The sequence below is a fragment of the Crocodylus porosus genome, unplaced genomic scaffold (genome assembly GCF_001723895.1).
Source record: "Crocodylus porosus isolate Cpor-Errol unplaced genomic scaffold, CroPor_comp1, whole genome shotgun sequence".
Classification (NCBI taxonomy): domain Eukaryota; kingdom Metazoa; phylum Chordata; order Crocodylia; family Crocodylidae; genus Crocodylus; species Crocodylus porosus.
The window spans coordinates 3,341,329-3,362,564 of record NW_017728926.1 but is presented as its reverse complement, the minus strand read 5'-3'; the positions used below and the strand labels follow the sequence as shown (position 1 = coordinate 3,362,564).

The 21,236-nt window shown below is 42.6% G+C and overlaps 1 protein-coding gene across 1 annotated transcript in view; it reads left to right on the top strand.

Annotated features, from left to right (window-relative positions):
* The first annotated feature begins 9,615 nt into the window (after positions 1-9,615).
* Positions 9,616-21,236, top strand: part of AJAP1 (adherens junctions associated protein 1) — an 81,981-nt gene continuing 70,360 nt past the window's right edge. The window contains exon 1 of the mRNA XM_019541188.1: positions 9,616-10,376. Coding sequence (XP_019396733.1) covers positions 9,656-10,376 — 721 coding nt within the window. The 5' untranslated portion in view covers positions 9,616-9,655. The remainder of the gene's footprint in view (positions 10,377-21,236) is intronic.

Below are 21,236 nucleotides of genomic sequence, written 5' to 3'. Positions count from 1 at the left end.
CGGCCTGACCAGTGCCGCATAGAGGGGGAGGATCACCTCTTTGGACCTGCTCGAGATGCATCTGTGGATGCGTGACAAGGTGCAGTTGGCCTTCCTGGCTGATATACCTGTTCTATCTGTCCTAGGCCATCTACACTGCTGATAGTTATTTGCAAGCAGACCCAAGCTTCTGAGTTGTGTTGCCAGTTCATCTTGTTTAGACACAACCCTTCAACCTTTTATCATCATGGTGAGATGGGTGTGACACTCCAGTCAGGCTCTCTGATGTCACAGGCAGGCTACTTGCCTTGACTGACCTCTTGAGTCCGGAGGGAAAGGCATGTTTGAGGGCTGGCTTTCCCAGATGCATATGGGGAGCCCAACCTGAGTGTGGAATAGCTTCTTCAGCCATAGTGGTATGCCTGCTGCCTGGGGGCCCTCTGGGAGACCCAGGAGGGACCTTGGTTGTTATTTCCTCTCAGGGTGTACCTGCAGCGGTAGGATGCGATTCAGTGGGGGTAGCTGGAGTTTGAGCACTACACACCAGGACTCCATGTGCTTCTGTTGCTGGCCCTTGTAGGGAACACAGCTCTCTCCCCACCCATGTTCTTGCAGAGTTCTTCATGCTGTCCCTCCAAACGTCAATCCACCTTCCTGTCTGCACTCTAGTTTAAAGAAAAGGAAGCAAAGGAACCTAATTAAAATCTAGATAACAGGCTTAAAATTATCACAGTGTTTAATCTTAGAAGAAATGCCTTTGACGTACTATAATTTAATTTTCTGACTAATTATAAACTAGAGAGAAAACCAATCTATTTTTTGAGATGAAAGATCATCTGCTCTGGGAACTTGTCACAGGCAGTCTGATGTGCACTCTTTTTCGAATGAAACTTTTCCAGGTATGGTTACACCAGTGCTGTGGCTCGGTAGTAGTTAATGTTTTGCGTTAGCCCTTTATTTTATAGATCTTTCTGTATATGATTACCTTTAATCACCTGAGAAACCCCATTGCCTGAAATGAGAGGGCTTTGGCACTTAGAATTGAGCACATGTAAATATTTGCAGATGTAAGATTTAGAGTGTGAGAATAAACCTCTCTTTGCACTAAATCATGCAGGTGACTTTAGGGCTCAAGAAAGCAAAGGACTGAAAACTAGAATGAGGAGGCAGGGAATTATAAAAACAGCATTGGATTGCTTGCCTTTCCTAATGGGAATTGAATGTTTTGATAAAACTTCTTGAGACTCCAAAACCCAGCCCAACTCTACCACTGACCATAAAATGGTAAATATGTAATGGAAACATTTGTTATTTTTTTCTCATTTAAATTTTGTGGAGGAAAAAAAAAATCATCAAAATACAGAACTTCTGCAAATTTCAGCCAGCTGCATTGACAACTTGTTCTCCAAGATTTCTGCCTGTATTTTTCTAGTAATTAATTCTGCTCTAAGCCCAGACCAAGCAGGATGCTTCTGTGGCCAGGGCACTTGCAGTCAAGTTCTAGCTTTAACCATCTTCATTGAAAATGGCTTTCAGAAAAACCTGAAGACTAGTGTTGTCTTCCTTCATTTAACATCAGCATATGATACTGTCTGGCATGCTGGTCTTCTGGCAAAAATATCAGGAATTCTGTCAAATTGGGTCACTTGTCTAGTTGAACTATTACTACGTGGTTGATGCGTTAGAGTCCACCTGGCCAGTTGAACTAGCTTTTGGAGATAGAAAACCAATGGCCTCCCTCAGGGATCAGTACTGGCGTCTCTCCTTTTCAACCTGTAACATTAATGCCCTGCCTGTGACTGGCTCATGAAAATTTGTTTACACTGATGACAGTGCCTTTGCCACCCAAGCTCATGACTTTTCAAATGTGGAACTCACACTTAATGGAGACATGAGACTGATGTCAGAGTACTGCCTAAAATGGCGCCTCAAACCAAATATCTCAAAGACTGTCTCAAGTATTTTTCATCTGCATAAGGCTAGTGCTAATTGTGAACTCACTGTCACTTTAAACAGTCAGCCTTTCAAATTTGAAGCCCACCCAGTTTATCTTGGAGTCATCCTTGACTGGACTTTAATTTATAAATCACATCTCCAGAAAACTGCTTGAAAAATCAAAACAAGGAATAACCTACTTACCAAACTTGCAGGCTCCACTTGGAGTGCCAATGCCTCCATGCTACATTCATCTAGGTTTGGTTACCAGTCCTGATTCACATTGCTCCCCCTTATCTCTGCCACACAAATGCTGAAGTAAATTTACTAGCCAGACTTTGGGATAATACTATACTGCCAGTGCACTGGGACATATTCCACTCACTGATATCTTGGCTCCCCTCAAGACATCCAACATGGTCCACCCTTTCAAAATCTTTTGAGTTTTCCTTACTTAATGGCATGAAGAATGGTGAGCACAAGCACCAGTCAATCACCACATCATCTCTGATCCTACAGTCAGTCAACCAGGATTGAACTGGCTACACCATTGTTAGGTACTTCTCAACCATTTTTGAACTGGACAGGGTCACTGTGCCTCAAACCTATATCAATGGGGCCTTCATAATGAAAACAAATGCCCTTATGGACAAGTTCAAACCATGCCCCACATTGTTAACTCATTTCCATTTACTGTGCTACCTGCTGGCCTTCAAGCTCTTCACACTGGTGATGACATTGCCTTAAGATGGCTGAAACAATATGCTGAAACCACATATGCTACATAAATAAAATCTGCACAGGGTACTTCTGTGGTACCTTGTGTCTGGGCTAAAACATCTCTACCCTTTGCAGAGATACAGCTTTCCTGGTACCCCTCATTCTTGACCTGCTGCATGCCCCTGCTTTGTATCCCAGCCCTGCTACCTCTGAACAGCCTTATTCTACTCTTCTGAATGTATATCCTAAGTCAAGACTTAGATCCAAATTAAGGGGATGGTGCATTATTTGTATCATTATGGTACTGATTATTTTGGAGCTAAATAAAAATCCTTACTTTTGTAAACTGGACATTTTTTTTTTGTAACTACTGTGGATATTCCACTAAAAACTGTTCTTGTTCCCATCTGGCATCACTTAGAAAGAGGTAGGTAGTGCAACTGAAGAGGAATGAGTAGCAATTGTTGTGTAACTGAATATGATGATGATGATGATGATATAGGTCCTAGAAGCCGGTAGGTCTTAGAATGGAGAAATTAGCATGGTGTTAATTATCTAGAGGAATCAGCCTATAGAATATTCAAAGCACCATTAAGTTCTTCCTCCGTGAAGTAACACTGCAAGAAGCTGATAAACAGCTATTCAGTTGTTTAATGCTAAAGTCCAAAGCCACAGATCGTAGGACCATAGAATCATCGAATATCAGGGTTGGAAGGGACCTCAGGAGGTCACATCTAGGCCAACCCCCTGCTCAAAGCAGGACCATCCCCAACTCGATCATCTGAGCCAAAGCTTTGTCTAAGCAGGTCTTAAAAACCTCTAAGGATGGAGAGTCCCCTCTGGGTAACTTATTCCAGTGTTTTAGTACCCTTTCTGGTCAGTTAATTTATTCTCAAGCCTCTTAACTAGTAGGCAAATATTGTTATCTTCCTAGAAGGGGGATGTCACTTCCCTACATAATGATGTACAGGAGTCTTGCTTGTGTTTCCTCATGTACTGTTCACTAGAATGGAAAGGGGAGGAATATCTTTTCTTGCAGACCACCCAGACTCACTGGAAACAAAGCAAGTTTCTTTTCAGCGCTGGGCATTGAATTTCCTCTTGGTCAGTGGCATCCCCATTCCCAGCTCTAAACTGCAGAGTAGTGTGTTGCCTAGACAACTGGAACGCCTACACATTGCTATTTATTTTGAAAGATGTTTTATCTTATCTGCAATCATGAAACCCAGGGAAAATTGGTTGTCACATAACATCCCCTTCTACACAGTGATAGGGCTTCACATGCCAGTCCCAAGTGCCACATCTTGAGGGGGGGTTGATAGCCAGTTGTGATTTTTGCCTGGCCATCAGGATGTCCTTTAGAATAAAGCTCCCCAACCTCACATCACTCAGAGTATTATAAAATAGAAGCTATCTAGGTTACACACATTGGGATGGGGTCAAATGCCAGGCAGCCAGCTATTGCCACAGCAGCAGTGCCTGCAAAATGCTCAGCATCCACTGACATCTGAGGATATGATCCCTGCCTTTTGTGCATGTATTTCAAGGGCCTGCTTGCATCTGAGGATTTCTGTCTATAAGGGGGCTTCTCCCCATGGCATGAGCACTCTGTACCTGTTGATTTGGATCAGCATGTGTTAATTCCTGTGAAACATCCTCAAAAGTGGCTACAGACCATTTGGGGTGTTCTGAGCTATGTCCCTATCTATACAATGGTACTCCTTTTCATTGGGTTAGTACCAATATGTTTGCAGGCAGTACCAGTGGCTGCAGTGCTCAATATGCCTGCATTTTTGGCCGCACTGGGTGCTTTCTAACTGTATTCAGCCACATTCCCATTGGCAGGGGGGCAGAGCCAGCTTACAGCATGCTTAGATACAGTATAGAGATGAACAATGCTGAACTTGGGGGGCTGTATTGGTGCTAGTTGCTTGGGGACTTTTTCTAACGTTACTAAAATAGAATAACAACAAGATATAATTCCAGATCCTCTGTTAGTTTAGATCAACACAATTCCATTGAAGTCTACATAGTTGTCCTGGTTTACATTATGTAAGATTCCAGCCCTCTTACTTTAGCTTGATAATATCACAAGTGAACAAGGGAAGGAGGAATACAACAATGCTCACATTCTTGTAGGATGTGAATCCAAAACCACTGGTGGGCTTGGTTTTGTCACTGGGAAGATCAAATACAACAGCTGAGGTTTGGCCACAAGCAAATTATGGCTGGTCTGAGCTTACTTCCTATCATTCAGAGGCTATTAATAAAAATGCATCATTTGCATCCTGTTTCCTTCTTGAGAAGCAGCCAAAGAGTGAGTGCATGTGACATGAGAATGTATTGCTCAAGATGGATACACTGTCAGAGGGTGCACTGCATCTTTCTTTTCCTGCAAGGAAAAATTTCAAATTGTATTACAGGGTTAGACAAAAACTGAAATTGAGTCTGACATGCCATTAGAATAACAGCAGGGCTATGAATATTATTAAGGTGAATCTTTATTTAATGTTCTCATTGAAAAACCAAACTCCTGACTTCAGTCCAGCAGAGTGTGGGCGTTACCTACCGAACCACTGACATGCAGCATATAGGAAATGTCCTTTGTGCAGGAACACAGTTACTTTCACATAGCAGGGACAGTAGATTCATGATTCCAAAATGTAGCAGGGGACCCTGCTGTGGATTTGAGTTCTGAATACGAACTCTGATGAAAATCCCATTAAAAAACTGCAGCAAGTGAAACAACAGATTTGAACTTTGCAAGGATAAACCAGCTGCTCTCCTCTGCAGCCTCATTATGACCTATCAAGACAGGACTTTAGGCATCTCATAGTTTTCATGAAGAAGGCTGCAAGCTGTCCTGAAGCCTTTTAGCCACGTTCTTGATAGAGCCTCTTGGAGCCTCATGAATCAGACTGTAATGTGGGAAGGAGACAATGGGATTCCTTTGGCACACTTCACCAAGCAACCATCAAATGATAACCACTAGGATCACTCTTGACTTGGACCTGAATCAAACTAAGAGCACTGCAAAACCACTCAGTTACCCACAGGGAAGGGAGATGTAACACAGAAGCTCCCATGTATTCTTCCTTGCCTACTATGCCACAGCTGCTCTTACCATGCCTTCCCCGCCTCCATTCCCTCCCCATTCCCCTCTTCCTCAGATCCATGCTCCTCCTAGTCACTGCTCTGCCTATCCCTGTCTAACCACTGTCATTGTGCCCTTCCCTCTGCTTTCCCATCAGTGCTAACTTGGAGCACCCACAATCAGCTCTGTGCTTCCCTCCCCATCACCCTTAGGCATGGAGACTTATTAAGCCTATCTGTAATGTCACACTTACTTTCCCTCTTCTTATGTGACTCCTACAAGAAATTAGCTGGCCAGGGATGGTTAAAGGAGAAGGCATGGTTTTATTTATGTCAACACAAATAATTATTAGGATGAGTTGGACTTTGCAATGGCTGAGCTATGGGATTCAGCATCTCCTTTTTGTGACCCTTGTTCCTTTTTCTCCATCTTTACAATTTTATTGGTAACATTTGGTGGAACAACTTTTCACTTAGTTTGTGAGCTCTTCAGGGCTGAGAACGCATCTTTTTTCACATAGTGACTTTGAAATCCCAGTGGACCCTCAGGTTGTGAGGTGGTATCAGTCAGATCTTCCAAACCATTTGTGCTCTAATATTTTGACCATCAGATGCTGCTGCACTGTATCAGATATTGTTTTGTTTTCTTAATCCGGATGGAAAGTCTGTCTTAAATTTTCAGTGGAGCAAACAGTAGAACAGCAGGTCTTCAAAGGGCTAACAGGCTTATCTTTCACCTTTTGGTTAATGTGAGAAATCATATGTGAACACAATCAAGATCTGCAGTTATTTTTGAATTTCAGGGGCCAGGGTGGAAACACATCTTAGAGGGATGGAAATCTGAGAAATGGGAGGTATATTCCACAGAGGTGGTTAAAAACTGAGTTTTATTTGAGGAAAAAAATCCAAAGCTGAGTATTGTTCAAAACCAACATAATTTCTTTTTGGCTGGAATAGAGGGGGAATGGAGAAGAGTGAGAAAGGGAAGGAGGAAGGGAGGAGACATGGTAAATCATGAGGGGTTCAGGCTTTTTTGCAGTTTAGTTTTTGGGTCAAAAATTGGAAAATTTCAAAAGAAAACCAAATATATTTTTGGAAAAAAAAGGTTTGAATGAAACATTTCAATCAGCTCTGAGGAAAAAGAGAAGGAAAATCTGACTCAAGGTAGGAAGGAGAGTCTTTGAACTGCAAATACGTTGAGTCTCAGTGTCTGGGAGTGATTCTTCTTTCCTTTACTCCTGTAAAAAGTGAGTATCCAAATTTTCATCTACCAGAAGAGGCTGGCAGGGTTTTTCGTGTCCTTTGTTCAGGCATAAATGACCTCACAAGCCACTATGCAAGGTAGGGTTAGGTCATTTATTCATTTAAAGCTTTCATTAATTCCTGCAGACTTCACTGAGAGCTTTCCTTGTAGAAAAGCTGAACAAAAACAGTGTTAAGGTGTTAGGATTTGGTTCCATGATCCTTAATAAAAGCAGATATGTATCTCAGGATGATGCTAAGTTGATTAACAGGTAAGTGAAATGAGCAACAGCTTGACCAAGGAAAAAGGTAAACCTGAAAACTTTGCAAAATAGAAAGTAATTGAAAAAGAAACAATGATTCCAGCCAGAAAAAGACTAAGGATCTTAGAGCAAAATAAAAATAGCATATGGTGATAATTCAGTGCAATTTACAGCCATTCATTTTATGTACAGAGAAAGACTAATTAAAGGTAAAGTGCATGGCATTGCTTTTCTTTTATTCTCTGTAATAGAACAGGCTCCTTTAAAAAAGCCCTAGCACAAGGTGCTCTGCAGGAAGGCAAACTGTTATTTAATGATGCAATGTACAGCGTATCACATTGCTTAGCCATGCAGGTCAGGCCTGCACACCCGCTCTGGGAGTAGACGCTCTTTTTGAAGTGCAAGCGACCTGATTAATAGTAAGTGGGTTACACATTCAGTGCTAGAGTACAGGTCCTCTCAGGCTGTAACTTACTGACTAACACATCTGCCTTCCATATACTTTCGTAAGAAAAAATTGTAGAACTGCTTAAAATATTTCATGTCCCTGGCCTATTTGGTGTGAACTCAGTTTAAGCCTCTGATCCTGCCAGTTCTGATCATTTGTGACGTACCATTGGCAGGCTGGAGTGTGCCCACTCTGCTGACGTGTCGCATTCAGTTTCATTTCATAAGATGCTTTACAGCATACTAGATGTGCCGCATGGAAGGGAAACACAGACCCCTGTTTTAGGATCACCTAACCCCAGAACTATGGGACGGGAAAGACCTGCAAGGTTGACTTTCCTAGATACACTTGACAAGAGACAGAAGGATGTAAACAGGGATGGTTTAAAGAAGTGAAACATTGTTGATAAGTTCATTTAAAGTTATGTTCATTTAAAGTCATAGAGAGGAACTTTGCTTGTTTCAATGGCAGGTGCTGCCTCGGGTTTTTGTTTGGTACTGCAGCCACAGTGAGGCTGGCATAGCTATTGGACTCGTAATTTGAATAAAGGCTGGTACATCTCCAGACTAACATCTTCCCTGTATCCATTATGTTTCCAAGACAATTTTGCCATGGCTGACAGAAAGGATTGGTATTCCTGGAGATCAGCATCCTGAGATTCTGAAGCAGCACCACATTTTGTTTCCTTTGGGTGACTTGCCTTACGGTTTTGCTTCTGTGAGTTTGGGGTTGGGTTTAATTAAGGTGTAAAGGCAGATCAGCTTTGGGAGGCTGTGAGAATGCTGCGTGCAGGGAAACTGGAACGTGAGTGAAAGTCTCATTTTATTAGAAGCATCCCTCAAGTTACAGGAAAAGTACATTTGTTATACATAGATTCACTGTCCTGTGTCTGAGTTCAGCAGACTCTTGCTATTGACTTCTAATTTATCTCGTCTGCTTATTTCTAAGAGACATGGAGTCCAGATAAATAAGAAGGGACAGGAGAGAAAGGATATTTATTTGAATTAGGAAAACAGTTCTGTAAGGAAAACCAGCATGCGCTATGCAAAATTCAAAAGATATGCCTTTAAAGATAAACCACATATTTAAAGCTGAGGGTAAGAATCAATACAACTGCATTAATGAAGGCCTCTTGGACAACACTGCATATTGGCCATACGGGGAAAGATGAGGGACCTATTACTCTCTTGCAAAGGGTTATACTTCACAGCTACAGAGTTGACCCTAATCATGTGCACACCCAAGAAGCATCTCTCAAGTGGTATCCCATGCCTGCTCAGGGATCTGAGCCATTGCAAATAGGTTTTTTTAGGTGAATTCAAACCCTTTCTGCTTCAAATAGTTCCTTATAATTAAATCTCATTAACCCAAAAGTTTTCTTATGAAACTGGCCAGCCATGGAGATGCATCTCCTCTGTTTGACTTAGATATACATTCTGAAATAAAGAGCTTGAATACAGGCAGTGTATCTGTTATGCATGTTACTAGTTCATATCCAATTCGGTGAAGAATGCTGAGGTCAGGAATACACACACCTTGGCTGTACTCCTAAGGACTGTTCATAATAGGACCCATTCTCCATTTATTCAGAGCATGACATAGGTACACCCCCAGACCAATATCTTTCCCAGATCCATGACAGTTTTGCCATGGCTAATGGCAGGGATTGGTATTGCTAGAGATCAGCATCCTGGGACTCTGCAGCATTCTGAAAAATGGGGCTGTAATAGTTAGAAAGGGTAGCAGTATGTTCTTATGAAGCTACTAAGCTGACTTTCCCTGTATTTCTTCTGAACTGGTTATCAGATGTTTCCTCTCAGTTGAGGTGCTTCTGGCAGGTTGAGCTAATGGATGTACAAACCTTGTTTTCTAATCTGTCATGTAAAGCATTTTCTTTCTATTTTGCTAACACAATTCAATGTTTGTCTGCAGGTCAGGTTGCCCAGTAGGAAGCCATGCTTGGATATTAATAGCCATGTTTCAACTAGCCATGGATTTCTCCACCTGTGAATCTGTAGCCCAAGGCCAAGGGTTTAGGCTCTGGCAGAGGCCGTCTCACCGGCACAGATTGTCCCATAGTCCTTTGTGGAGTTTTAAAAATGGACAGCAGCTGCGTATTCTCAGTCCTTTCTGGAACCAGGCTTCTTTTCATCCTGAATGGTCTGATCAGCAAATACAAACATATCATTCCCGAAGGCCACACAAAACCACAGACCAGTTTTCAGGCTTTCTTTCTAAAAGCATGCAGTCTCAGCGCTCTACTGCAGCAAAATCAGCCCCTTCCATTGCAGATGGGAACAAGAGGAGTACTGAGCAGCAGACTCATTTGAAAAGGGGGAAAAGGCACCTCCGAGAAAGCAGTTTTGATCACAGAGACAGCAGGCCCACCACACTGCCTGAAGTAATTATATGGGGTCCAACAGGAGATGAGGACTCCGTAGAAACCAGTACGTTCCCCGGGAATTATGGCACCACCACCACCACCACCACTGCCACTTTACAAACAAGAACAACTACTGTGGCAACCACCACTACTACTACCACTTCCACGACTGTACAGTTTAAAGGGTTCACAGCATCACCTGGGCCAGGGAGTAAAACACACAAGAACAACCCTGGCAGGATTAGCACAACAGAGCCTCATTCCATCCGCAGTAGTGATGAGAGGGATGCTACAGCGCCAAAAGACAATTCAGGTATTTTCTGTCTGTTTGTAGGGGTGTGTTTGGAACTCGTGACATGGGACAAGTCAGAGTGAAGATCGTGTTGGGAAGGGCAGCAGTTTTTTTTCTGTATGCTGTTCATCATTAATGAGATGCCCACATGGGCCAGTACCACAGTGCTAAGAAGGTGCAGTGAGTGGCTGCGTCTTTACATTGTTTTTAAGTATTGAGGTAATTTTCAGACAGGGTAGTTGCATAGCTCTGGATAAAAGGCAAACTGGCCTAAATTATAGTCTTTAACTCAGATGAAACCTTCCTTATGTTTTTAAAATAATTTATTTAAGTGCTTGTACATGCTTTCTAGTTAATTTTCACTGCTGGGTTTTGGAGGGGAGCATTCTTGCGGTACTTCTGACCTGCCCAGCAAAAGAAAGTACTGGATGGAAACGTTAAGAAAGAGAATCCTAATAAGGTTTGGAGCCTGGTTTGATAAACTTAAAAAATTGGGGTGAAAGTATCCAGGCTTTGTGGGGCGGGAGTGTTTTTTTTATCCCACTAAAGAGTTTTTGCTGTCCATTCATTCCTAGTCCTTTTCGCATTTTGCTAATCATACACCCTTATATACTGTGTAGCTGCTATATTTGCACTGCAGATGCAGACTCTGTATGGCGTACAAATCTTCACCATCTCAGAAAAGTGCAGTAATAATCAGTGTATTTCTGTGGCATATTATTATTGGATGATCTGCAAATAGTATACATACCTTCTAGCTATGGTGACTGCAGGGGGAAAAATGAGTGGGTTCCCCCCAGTGTTCTTTACTTAATTTAGGTGTAGCTTTTTGTAGTACTGTAGCATTCGGCATTGTCTGCTAATGTTCATCTAATCATTGTTTTCTGCCTTGCAGTAACATTTATTTCTCATGCAAACTGGACATCAAGGTTATTTTGGTACAATTTGATCTGGTAGGCCACATACAGATAAAGAAATAGACACAATGCTTTGATGGAATAAGAGTCGTTTCTCTTCATGACTTCTCTTATTTGTTCTATACAGAAATGCATACCAGTGATTTTTTGTTTGAAAGGTATCCCTGGGTATCCACATTAATGTGTCTTTGCACAAGTGTTCATGGCTTGTCTTTGGTGGCCATCTCTAGCGTTCTCTGTGAGCTTGGGAATAACAAGAACGTTGCTTGACTTGGGAGGCCAGATCTACCAACTTATAAATACTTTAATAGTTACACAAGCAAATCATGGGCTGTAATATTCCTTAAGCATATTGGTAAAAAGTGCACAAACAGGTAAGAGGCCATGGATAATTTATGAACAGAGAAAGGGGATAACTCCTTTATTAAATTGTTCACGGTGAATTGTTTACCCAAAGTATTCAAGTGTTGTAAACTTGCCACACTTCACTGATGAGTTCGGTTCATGATGAGGATCTCTTGTGAATGCTAGACTGGGATCTCAGCAACATGTACATTATATTGCCTTAAAAATAAAACAATCCATGCAGGCAGCCCTTTGCATTCATTCCCTGCCATCACTAAGGGAGCTCCACAGGGCTTCGGAGAATTGGCTCCTTGGTGCTGGGGTAGGGTCAGTCTTTCCAGTATGTGCTTGCTCAGCATGTAGCCTGACAAATTGCTGGTCTATGAGTCAGGTTTGTTGGCCATATGATAATATAAATACAATGCAGTGATAATAGTCAGCATCACCTTCCTCATCACGTCTAACTAGTTTTTCCTTTGGGTAAGATTGCTGAGGAAAATTACAATGACTTTGGAGTTAGACATATGAGCACTCTGAAAATAAATGAGAATTGGATTAATCATTTTCATGTGCAGCATTTGCTAGGGGCTTACAGGCAGTTTGCCTGTTATCTCTATAAATCTACACACCATCACCATAATCAGATTTAGTCCAGCACTCATTTATTGCAATATTTTAACCAACACTATTTGGACATGGATGAGAAAGGAGTTTTCCATTTATTTCAAATTACATTTGTTAGTATTAATGCTAAACTGTGGGATAATATGAAACTTGGCAAATTAATTCAGAGTGCATGGACTACTAGTTTAATGACAGGTGCTTCTTTAATAAAAAATTATAGATTTCATAATGTAATCTCAGTCTAGATTAATTTTTCCACGCAGCCCTCTGCAGGAAAAAAAAAAGGAATGTTGTTTCTAACTTCAAGAAGTTATTAATGTCAGTGAAGTCTCTCAGTCTATGCATCAGCTGAAATGTTAACATCAGCTGGCTCTGTTAGAGACAAAATATCAATCACAGTCCCCAGCATAAGAAATCTAATCAATTCACGCTAAGACATCTGATGAAATGCTACAACTTCTCCAAACCCATACTTGCTGATGTTGTCTGCAAAGCAGATAGTGCCATCAAATCCTATTGTTATTAGCAGTCTTCACATCTGTAGCTAACTACATTTCTGGGCACGCATTTGAAATCAAATGGGCGCCTTTCCCACATATTTGTACCGAGTAAAGTTCTGTTTATTGCCGTGAATTAATTACAAATGGCATAACACTGTCAAAGGATTACAGAGCTTTGTTAGGATGTTGAAATATCAGAAGAATGAATCAGAGGAGATTCTTCCTCACAGATGACATAGATTATTTGTCTAAAAAGTGACTCATGGTTCATTATCCCTGCTATGTCAGGGTTTGTTAACTACACTCCCAGTCACTGGTTCAGTATCTAGGACTTGACTTAGTATTATTATATTTATGGTGCCTAGGTCAGGAGCTTACATTTGACTTGTTGCATTCTCTTTTGGTCTTTGCATTAGTTATACAATGCTTTCTTACGATGCCTGGAAACTACTGTCTTGCATATGGTTTACTGAGTATCTACAACATAATACTGCCACTTTGGTAATGATATCTGACAGGTTTAAGTCACTGTAAAGGAAATATCATAATATATTTCTGCTTGAAATATCAAGTGACCATTGTTAATTGTCATTTCACAAACTAGCCTTCAGATGATTTCTTTCCTGCCTGCTAGGATAACAGAGAAATGATCTCAGTAAACCCACTGAAATACAGAACTTGAATACAGATGTGGGATCATTGTTGTCCCTTGCCCCATTGTGTTATTTGCCCTACTCATGACATTGTCAGTCTGCAAACTGCCTTCTGCAGAGCCATTCAGCATTGTGTGTTCATTCCTGTATTTGCTCTTAGTAATGGGTGCAGCTACACTTTAATTAATGTGATTTAGGTAATGTGCATTGAATGTACTACCTCCACTGTGAAGTACTAGAAAAATGTGCATTAGCCTATTTTAATGTGCATTAGCTAAAGAGCACAGGGGTTTTTGCGATGCTTTAATGTGCATTAAAATAGCCTAATGCACATGAAAGCGCAGGTGTAGGTATGCCCAATAAAGCCTACATTGATTTGAGCGGGGACTCAAATTTGCATTGGTAATGAACAAACCTCACACAGTTCCAGTTGCAAGTGGTGCTGCCCACTATTAAACAGCAGGTCACTTGAAGCAGGACTCCAGGGTTCTGTTTCTAGCTCTGATACTAACTTAGAAATCATTGGACGGCACCTTTATAAACATGCACTTTTTACCCTCCAGAGTTTAGGTCTCCGCCATGAATGAATCTGAGACTGGGACCTTTTAAGAAATCTCCAAAACTTATTGGCTTGGCCACTTAGCTATTTTGTGTGGTATTTTGAAAGTCCTACTGTCAGTATGTCCTCTTCTGGGTATTACAGACCCCTTTTGGATATCTCAGACTGAGCTCCCAGAATTTAAAACATCCTGCCTCATTACAAGGCTTCTTGGGCTTCTATTCTCCCCAGGAGAGCACACCAACAGACTCTCCCTATGCCAGAAAAAGGGTGTTTGTGCCCCAAATCTTGCAAAGAACAATCTTTTCAACTATTTAGTTGGTCTAATAAAAGATATCACACCTACCCAAAGAACCCGGTCTGCCTATGTCCTTAGACCAACATCCCTATCTCATTACACACTTTTGAAGATGTGGGTCTCAAGTGATAAGTTTTAGTAGACCAGGTAAATAGTTGGGGAAATTGCTCTTTACAAGCTTGTGGGAACAAATACCCCTCTTTAGGCATGGGGAGAGTCTGTTGGTGTTTGAGTACTCTTTTGGGTGGGATTCTCTTGGTTCTCTTCCACCCAGACTCTTAACTTCCTCCTTCAGCTGTGCAACCTGTGCCCAGTTCTAGTGGACATTGCCGGTGGGAAGGAAAGAGCAAAATCCAGAGCCTGAACTTTCTATTCAGCATCTGAATCTGGGGTTATCATCTCAAGTACCCCTTGGACTGGAGACTGCAGAAGCTAAGTGGTTCTGGAGGGGCTCTGCAAGAGACACTGGATTCACAGAGCTTGTGCTGACCTACTTTAGAAGTCCCTGCCTGGCTCTGCATCCAGGTAGGTTGTGCCCAGGGACCTGAGTTTCCAGCCAGCTTTGTCCAATCTCTCCATAATTTCCTCCCATCTCTACCCCAATTCCTCAAAGGTTTAAATTCAAGGAGTGTTTCAGAGGCACCTGGGAGTTGAGAACTCTCCAGCTGACTTTAATCTTTTAGCTCTTAACTCTCATTAGGGAGTGTTTCAGAATGATTAGAGTTTTCATTAATTAACCTCTTTTGCTGAATAAGTGAATACAATAAACCACTTTCAATGGCTAAAGGACCTTTTTGATCTTAGTTTATCTACTCTAAATTGAATAAAGCCTAAACTGTGAATATGCCTTTGTTTTCTTCATCCATATTAAGCACACTGGCCACCTCAGAGACAATTTTTGGAAGCTTTCCACTCAGTTCTTACTCACCTCTAGGTTAAGCCCCTATGAAAGCTTGTAATTTTTTTTTAATCAGAAAAAATCCCTTCTGTAGATATGCCATGGTTCCTGACTCAACACTGGATCAACATAGAGTGAAACATCAAGTCCAAGATTCTGCAAGGAAGGTAGAACAAAAATGTTTGCTGGAACCTGGCACATCCTAAGAAATGAAAGGGAAAAAGGTGTGTATAAACACAGCATCTAAGCCAAGGTTTAGCAAAAGCTTCTCCCAGACTCCCAGTGCTAGTTTAGGGATTTGAACTGGCGTAAAAAAGGGAAGCTGACAAAATAAATATTGTTCCAGCATCTAATCTAGCCTCCAGTTGAAAAAAAATCCTATATCAATACATATTACTATTTCAACCTCTCAGCTTCCCATTAGAGCTGCAGATAATGTCTCAGGCCCTGCTGGTTTGTTCTCCTTGCCTGTGATGTGTGACTGATACCAAAAATTTATACGCTGCAGCTGCATTAAACTAGAAGATACATTATAGTAGCAGTGGGTCTCCCGCCATCCCCCGTCACTTCTACACGCAAAGGAAGCAACCAACTGTGTCTTTAAGCACCGACTAAAGTATCCTATTTTAACAATAATGATATGCATCTATAAGACTTTACTTTTTTCAGATCTTGCTACTCTGTTCTATGAAGCTGAGAAAGCTGAAGTATTTAAACTGCTTAGAAATACCGTATGTTAGAAATAAAGACTAGGTGACTTGTCTGTACTTTTTATCTGGTTCAGTGGACATTACAAATCATTGTCTTGTGGTCTTGTTACATTAGTGCTACAATAAGCAAAATGGATAAAGAAAGAAAGGCTGTGCTACAGAGCTGCAAAGAGATAATGAAACGTAGCTGTACTGTAGCTAAAACTGTTCCCTTCTCCCACACCTATTCACAGATTCTGCAAATGAAGTGCTGTTGAGCTCTTGACAATGTCTCTCTTTCTCCCTGTGTTTCTGTCTCATACACGAGCATGCGCACGAAGACTGGATCATTGGCTCACCTTGGTATACAAATACAGTTCCTACTTTTCAAGGTTTACCATGGGATATATAGTATATGTAGTAATATGAGTCAACAAAGTGATTGCACACAGGCATTAATACTCTCTTGAAATACTTTGTATGGATCAGGTGAAAATACATCATCCATTCTGTCATACTTAATTTTGATTAAGGGTCAATGTGAACAGAGTAAACTGATCGGTGAAACTACTCCGATCTCAAATCCAATGTATTAAACACTTTATCAACACAAAAACTCCAAACAGTATATAAAGGTATCATTATGTATGCATGATGACTTTGCTGGCCAGGTGTTGTCATGGCACTGAGGGGTACAATTGCAGTAGCTGGATGTTATTTGCTTCTCCAGCTTCCCAAGTGTTAAGCTGCTTCTTTGGCTATTTTTAAGTTATTACAACTTTTTTTCCCATGTGATTGACAAACTTCTGTATTTGGTTATGTCACAGGTTCCTGCCAGTCACCCCTGCACAGTGGCTATCTCCTCAGTGCTTTGTTACCCATATTCTGTCTTTCAACTTCCTTATTGCTAAGCGGTAGGGCTGTGCAAAGCTCAGGTGCTGATTCAATTCCGAGGAGATTCGGCCTGATTCGGTGGCTGAATCTCCAAATCCAAATAGAATCAGGGGACCAATTAAAAGTACCAGATCAATTCAAAGCTCTCTGAATCGATTGGGAAAAGATTTGGAGAGCTTCAGTGATTCAGGCAGTCCCTACTGGCTGCAGCAGGGAGCTCTCAGCTCTTTAAAAAAAGCCCCCACTCACTGACTGCTGCCAGTGGGGAGCCAATCCCCGCTGCCCCCCACTGCCCCATGCCATGTGGGAGTCTCTGCCATGAGCCCGCCAACCCCTGTCCACTTTCCCAGCCCTCCCCACATGGCTGCCTCGCCTGCCCCAGCTCCCGGACCTTTAAAAAAAAAAAACCAGCAGCAGCCCCAACTCACTGGCTGTTGCAGCAGCCTCAGGTCTTTGAGGGGCTTGTGGCAGAGTCCCTGATGAAGCATGGGCTGGGGCGGGGGGGCAGCAGGGATGGGCCCTCCCCCACCAGGCAGGAACCGGTGAACGGTGCTTTTTTTTTTAAAGGATTGGGAGCTGTAACAATTGAACAGTAAACACTGGAGTTTTAAAAATAGAATCACATCCATTTATACTGGTTACATTACAACTACAAAAGTTACTATGGTTAGTTATGGACTGGTTATACACTGCATTATACATTTCATTAATGGTTACAAAAGTTAATGATTGCATGTACACGAATACATCCTTGCTCGATGTATGTAATGAAGGAACTGCTTTGAACAGGTTGAGTAATCAATACAAAGTAACAGCTACTGACAATCATATCTAGACAAGTATCCACCAGGTCCAGGGCATGATCCTCACACATGAACCTTAAAACTTGTTCCACTACATATTCCTCTAAATTCAGTTTTCCACTGGTTTCCATATTGTGTTACCCATTTCCTAGAGGTACTGGGGATAAGGAGGGACCCATTTAGTCTTAAATCCACTGGAACAATGCGGTAAATCTTTTGGACTTATGCTTCTGCCTGAGTTGAAACATATGCAGTAATCATGTTGTCCCTTTCATGATAGTTTAAATTAACTAAGTTCCACCATGCCATGAGCTGAGGCTCTCGGGATAAAGCAACATCTCACACAATTTTCAGAATTTCAGCTGGTAAAGTACAGCTGCCTCCTTCTTGGATTATGGCTGCTACAATAGTTTGGACCCATCCTTGACTCTGAATGCATGCCAAGACCAAGGGCACATTTTCCTGGGCTACTCCCAGTGCTTTTAACAGAACTAGATTTCTCCCACTCTGGCAACAGGCTACCAGTGAACCACTGGCCCACGCCCAGCTTAATCAGTGACTAATTTAGTAGTGCAGCCAAATCTTTCATTTGAGTTGACACTGCCACTAGCTTATTAGCTAGAACCTCTGCATTCATAGAATTAAGGGTGCCAAGTCCAGCTCCCACTCCACCTAACACGTTGGCAACATCACATTTGGCATGTGAGCTCTGATGCTGTGGGTACTGACTCTGCAGCCAGCTAAACCATCCAGTCCCCAACATATGGGTAAACACAGTGCAACTGGGCTTTACAAAAGAGACATTGGTGGAGTCTAATGACGACATAACTTTCTTTAAAGATCTAACAGGTTCAATGATTAATTCCTGCACTTGTTCCTGCTTGACTACCAATAACATTGGGTGTGAGAGCAGGTACAATGCAAAAAGCTTCAGTATATCCACCAGGTTCACTAATTATCCACAGACCTCCATGATCAGGAGTCAACGTGATATTCAGCACTCTTGTTAGCCATGAGTTTGAGGTGGTGTCATTATCATTACAAATACCGTATTTTTGAGTATACCAGATTTTATCCATGCCTGCATCTGAGAATTCTGTAGAGTCTGGTGAGCTTTTCCACAAGGTCTATTAATACATTTACAACAATGCTTTCCTTAAACAGAGTTGGGCTTAAATTTAGGACATCCCATTTGCTAAATTGCATAACTGTGGAAATCCTTTGTCCAACAGGACATGCTTGGGAGCTTGCCATTTTAGAATCCAACACCATGACTTGTTATTAGGCTCAGGTTGTGGTGGTTTGGGCTTACTGTGGATTCATATTAAGTGTTGGGCAAATGCACCATGCTTTCTGTTCCAACATGTAATGCCTCCTGACATTTTAGGGTAAAGTTAATCCAACACGGGGGGCGATTAGTGCAGTTTCTTCATTCACTGTCACTATTATCTTCACTACACTCCTACAGCTCAATTCCTTGGTTGATGGCACTATCCCATTCACTCAGCCAGCATCCTGTGCTTAAATTCTCATGTAGGTAACTGTAGACTAGAGATGCACTGATACATCGGTATGATGTTGGATAAGTACCGATATAAAGAAAATCGTCTATATTGGATATCGGCTTGATGGGGCCAATAATTTGACCGATAAATGCCCTCCTATGCATAGCCACAGCGCAGCACAGAGCAGAGCCGGCAGTGTGGAGAGCTGCCTCCAGCTGGTAAGTCAGAAGGGGAGAGGGAGGGAAGCAGTGTGGGGGGGCAGATCAATGCCCGCCGTGTTGAGGGAGGGGGCAGGTGCTGCTCAGTTGGGGAGGAGGTGGGGAGGCACAAGACGGAGACCCAGTTCATTGGGGAAGGTGGCTCCTGCCACTGTTTGCACCTCAGGAGGGTGGTGGGGCTTGTGCCCCCAGATCTGCGTGACACGGGGCAAGCTGCAGGTGCAGGGTGGAGCCGGGGCTTTTCTTGGTGGGGGCTAGGCTTAGAGTAGGCTTTAGTGGTACTGGGAGGAGGCTGCAGCCACCCCAGATTTTGCTGCAGCTCCACTCCCAGTCCCACATTGCTGCCTACAGCCCAGCACAGCCACGGCTTTTCCTGGCACTTGGGTGGAGGAGGGGCATTCAGCCAGGTGGTGGTTTGGGGCCGGGAGTGGAACTGAGATGAAATTTGAAGTGGCTACGGCTTCCCCCCAGTGCCACCAGAGCTCACTTTGAGCCCAGGTCCCACTGAGAAGAGCCCTTACAGTGCTGGCTCCAGCTTCATCCCATAGGTGCAGCTCGCCCTGCACCACGCAGATCTGGGGGGGGCACATGTCCCCCTTGCCCTCCTGCCATACAAACAGCAGTGGAAGCTGCCCACCCCATAAGCCCTAGCTCATTCCCACACCCTACCCCTGCCCCACCTGGGCAGCACCTGCTCTTGACTCCTCCTACATCACAGAGGGTGTTGATCTTCCCTCCCCCTCCCCTTCCATCACAACGGACTAACTAGCTGATGGCAGCTGTATTGGATTGGTATTGGCCAATATGGCTTCTTAAATATCAGGTATAGGTATCGGCCCCCAAAATCTCTATCAGTGCACCCCTACTTTAGACCATGGGTCGACCATGCCTGATTGCCTGTGTACCTTCCACCCATCAGGCAAGATGACCCTTGGGGTATCTTTATCATGAAACAAAACAAGTACTAGAAATTTAGGAAGTTTGGGAAACCCTGGCCCAGATGGTGTGCCATGAAATGTTTTGTCTGAGACCAGGCCACTTTTCATCTTTGAAAGCAATGATGATGGTAGTCCAAACTAGGATGGAAGTAAAAACAACTTGTCTTTTTCTCTGGTGAATGTTCTGTAGGAAATGCATCCTCAATCTGCAAAACAAAGTGAAGATACTGTCAAGGCTCATACCTTCCTAAAAATTTAGTTACTGTTATTCAAAGTGTTTCCCCATTTCCAAGCCTTTCACTGTGATGCATGGATCCATTTTAATTTAATTTCTTTCCCCTTTTACTGAATTTCAATTTGATACACAGTAGGACCATCCTTAATTACAGTTGTGGTGGGTCCAACACAGATGGAGCACAATGCGTGGGCCTTTTCTTGATAAGCCCGGTACATGACCAGCTCACTAACACCCCATTCAACAGGTGTTTCAAGCAGCCCAAAACACCTGTCCATCTGATCACAGCCTTCTTTTCATAATGCAGTAGTCTATGTCACACTTGTACCTTGAGGGCATCAGCTGGCTTTTTCCTTTCCTTCCCTTCCTGGTTACCCTTCTGTCCCTTAAAATCTTTCTTTTGCCCACTATTAGTAAAGATAACCACAGCTACCTTTCTTCCTTTTCCTTGTTCCCTTAGACCTGCTGCCCAATTTCATAACCATCTCTAATCCCTGCATAATAGCTCAGAGTGGAAGTTCTGCTGCTCCACCTCCCAAACACATTCGTATACCCACTGAGAAATCTTATACTAATGGTTCCTTAAACTCATCCCAATTAAAGTTAGGGTTTTAGGGGGCTGTTTCTGATGAGTGGATCAGTCGCTATATATAGCAGCTTTTCCTGCTCCACGTAAGCATCTGATCTCTCCCTGGACTGCTATCTCTCTTCATGAAACAGCATTCTCACTGGCTTTTCAGGGGAGAACAGTTCTAGTACCACTACCTGGACATTTTCCACTAACATCACTGACCATGGGGGGACC